Genomic DNA, 2,515 nt, shown 5'->3' on the forward strand with positions numbered 1-2,515 from the left:
CTGTGAGATCTTTTTCCCTTTCATTTTTTTAGCACTTTTCTTACAAAAAATCCACAGATATGCAAAGTTTCCAAAGGAAAAACCCCATCTTAATTCCTACCAATCCAAAAAATGGGAGGGGGAGGGAACTGCCCAACCATCTGCTAGTATGTTCGTGTAGAAATCCTTGATGGGTTTTCTTCCTAGAAGGGTAAAGGATAAGATAAAATCCGGATGATCTCACCTGTGCATAATTTGAATCAGACACAAGGAATCCCATTTGCATTGAAACAAATGAGCATTTTTTTCCCTCCTCCAGGTCTCTGAACTGAATTGCCAATTGTAACATTACCCAGCAATTGTTTCAAAGCATTAACAGAGCAGGAGCAGTGGTTACAAGGAGAAGCTATTACAATGGAAACTCTCAACTCCTACTTCAGATGGACTGTCCATGCAAGTTTCCAGCTCCTAATGCACTTGAACTAGATGTCCTATACACCCAAAGTTACTGAAATCCATCTTGTAAGGGTGATGACCTGCTCCAAATCCTGGTATGCACTGAGAGCACATACATGCAATCATACAGGTGAAGCATCACATATCATAAGCAAGAAACACCATATAATGCCTTCAGACCCACACACATGATAATTGACTATAACCCCAGAGCCCATTGGCACAATGTAGTACAGAAGAGACCCAAAATACAGATTTAACCATGGCACAATACAATAGCATGATACTGTGGTAGGCTCAACAGGTGTATCATGATAACAGGGGATCAAAAAATATCGATGCCATCCACGGAATCCCCTTAGTTGTACGTCAATTCAGAACCCCTTTCCCATCCCCATCAGCCCAAAAAGATTCCTTTTCATCTGTAATAATCCAATTTCACTTCTAAGAAATATCTGTAGGAGTGGTAATGGATGCAAAAGATAAGAGAAAATATAGCAAAAATACAATCCATTTGTCAAATGACTAATGAGGCATAATAAATATGCATCACAGCTCCCACAAAATGCTTTCTCAAGCACGACCATCTCACCAAGCATTAGTATATATCTAAAATGCAAACAAAATGGTATGGAAAGAAAAGTTCACCTTTAACAATGAACTTGTAATTCTTGACGGGCATGACAATATTTTCCTGAGAAGTCCATTGATGATCATAGCACACAATCTGTGAAATTCTAAAAGCTGAGGGAAATCAATGTCTGAAAACCGTTTCTCGTTAGTGGGTCATATAGCAACATATAATACAAATCCTAGAGGCCGAAAACAACTTTTGGCCTTTCTATAGTGGGGCACATTTCATCCCCAGAGGATGGATGATGCACATGAGGCTTTCTTCTTTGTTTTGCTAAGCTCCCTAACAATCTATCTCAACAAGAGTATATTACCATTTTCCTATATATCAGACTGGGTTACTGCTAACCTCTGAGATGGCATATCCACAGGAAGGGGATTTCACCAATAGTCATTCTTCTTCATCATAATCTTCTTCGTCCTCGTCTATCCTTCTGTTGAGTTGTGCCAACTGAAGAGGATCGATGGCCATCTTGTCCATTTCTGACAGGGACCAGCCTGGATATTCCTCATGCTTCATCTCAGGAAGCTCTATCGATAAGGCAGGGGCTGGGGCTGGGGCTGGGGCTGGGGCTGGGCCTGCAGCTGCAGCTGCCATACCTGACGTGTCCCCATTCTCAGCCAAGTCCACATTTAGATCAAAGTTTCGTACAACTGAATCGGCACTACAGCCACTAATGACATTATCTTTTGATTCTTTAGCCTCAGTTCCATTTTCCAGCAGTTCTAGGTTAGCATTCAGCTTGTCATTGTGTTGCGGAGAAATATCAGGATCATCTTCACACTTATCCAAATGGGCACTCTCCCTCTCTAGTGCTACCCTGCCTCGACCACGGCCTCTTCCACGGCCCCGTCCTCTTCCTCTGCCACTGCTGCTGTGACCCATTTCGTGCTGCAAAACAGACATTTCATCTTTTTAAGACATTAAATATTCAGAAGATAAGAAGCAAATTTTTATTAAACGGCACTTCAGTTGAAATTATGGATAAAAAACCTTACCGCTCTGCTCTTCTTCGACTCAGCATCACTGTCATTATCATCATCCACAACTTTCCTAAAAAAATAAATAAATAAATAAAATAAAAATAAAAATTAACCAAGGTACTTGCCATCATCTCTACCCTGAAAACTGTAAATAGCAAGAACCAAAACTCACTAACCTTCTCTTCGCAACAGATTTATCCTCACCACCAGCATCAGATCCACCCAAATCTGGAACCTTGCTCACAATCTCCTTTAGGAAATCAAAGACAGAAAAGCTTTGTACACACTGTTTTCTGAAAATTGGGTGGAAAACCTAGTTAGTTTGAACTCACTTTTTAAAATTAAGTGGCATAAAGATCATTGTAGAATCCAACTTACAAATCTAAAACAATATGAAAAGGAAGAGTTCCATGTCATATAAAAGTAATTCCCTAAGGAGCTTTCCTTCTCCCCCCCAACCCCC

The 2,515-nt window shown here is 40.5% G+C and overlaps 1 protein-coding gene across 1 annotated transcript in view; it reads right to left on the reverse strand.

Moving 5' to 3' along the window:
• Positions 1 to 1,066: 1,066 nt before the first annotated feature.
• The window catches only part of LOC122068482 (dr1-associated corepressor-like), a 9,711-nt gene continuing 8,262 nt past the window's right edge, over positions 1,067 to 2,515 (reverse strand). Inside the window, exons 4-6 of the mRNA XM_042632361.1 lie at positions 2,229 to 2,345; positions 2,068 to 2,122; positions 1,067 to 1,960 (exon numbers count right to left, since the gene is read on the reverse strand). Coding sequence (XP_042488295.1) covers positions 1,460 to 1,960; positions 2,068 to 2,122; positions 2,229 to 2,345 — 673 coding nt within the window. The 3' untranslated portion in view covers positions 1,067 to 1,459. The remainder of the gene's footprint in view (positions 1,961 to 2,067; positions 2,123 to 2,228; positions 2,346 to 2,515) is intronic.

This window comes from Macadamia integrifolia, unplaced genomic scaffold, assembly GCF_013358625.1.
Source record: "Macadamia integrifolia cultivar HAES 741 unplaced genomic scaffold, SCU_Mint_v3 scaffold401, whole genome shotgun sequence".
Taxonomy (NCBI): Eukaryota; Viridiplantae; Streptophyta; class Magnoliopsida; order Proteales; family Proteaceae; genus Macadamia; species Macadamia integrifolia.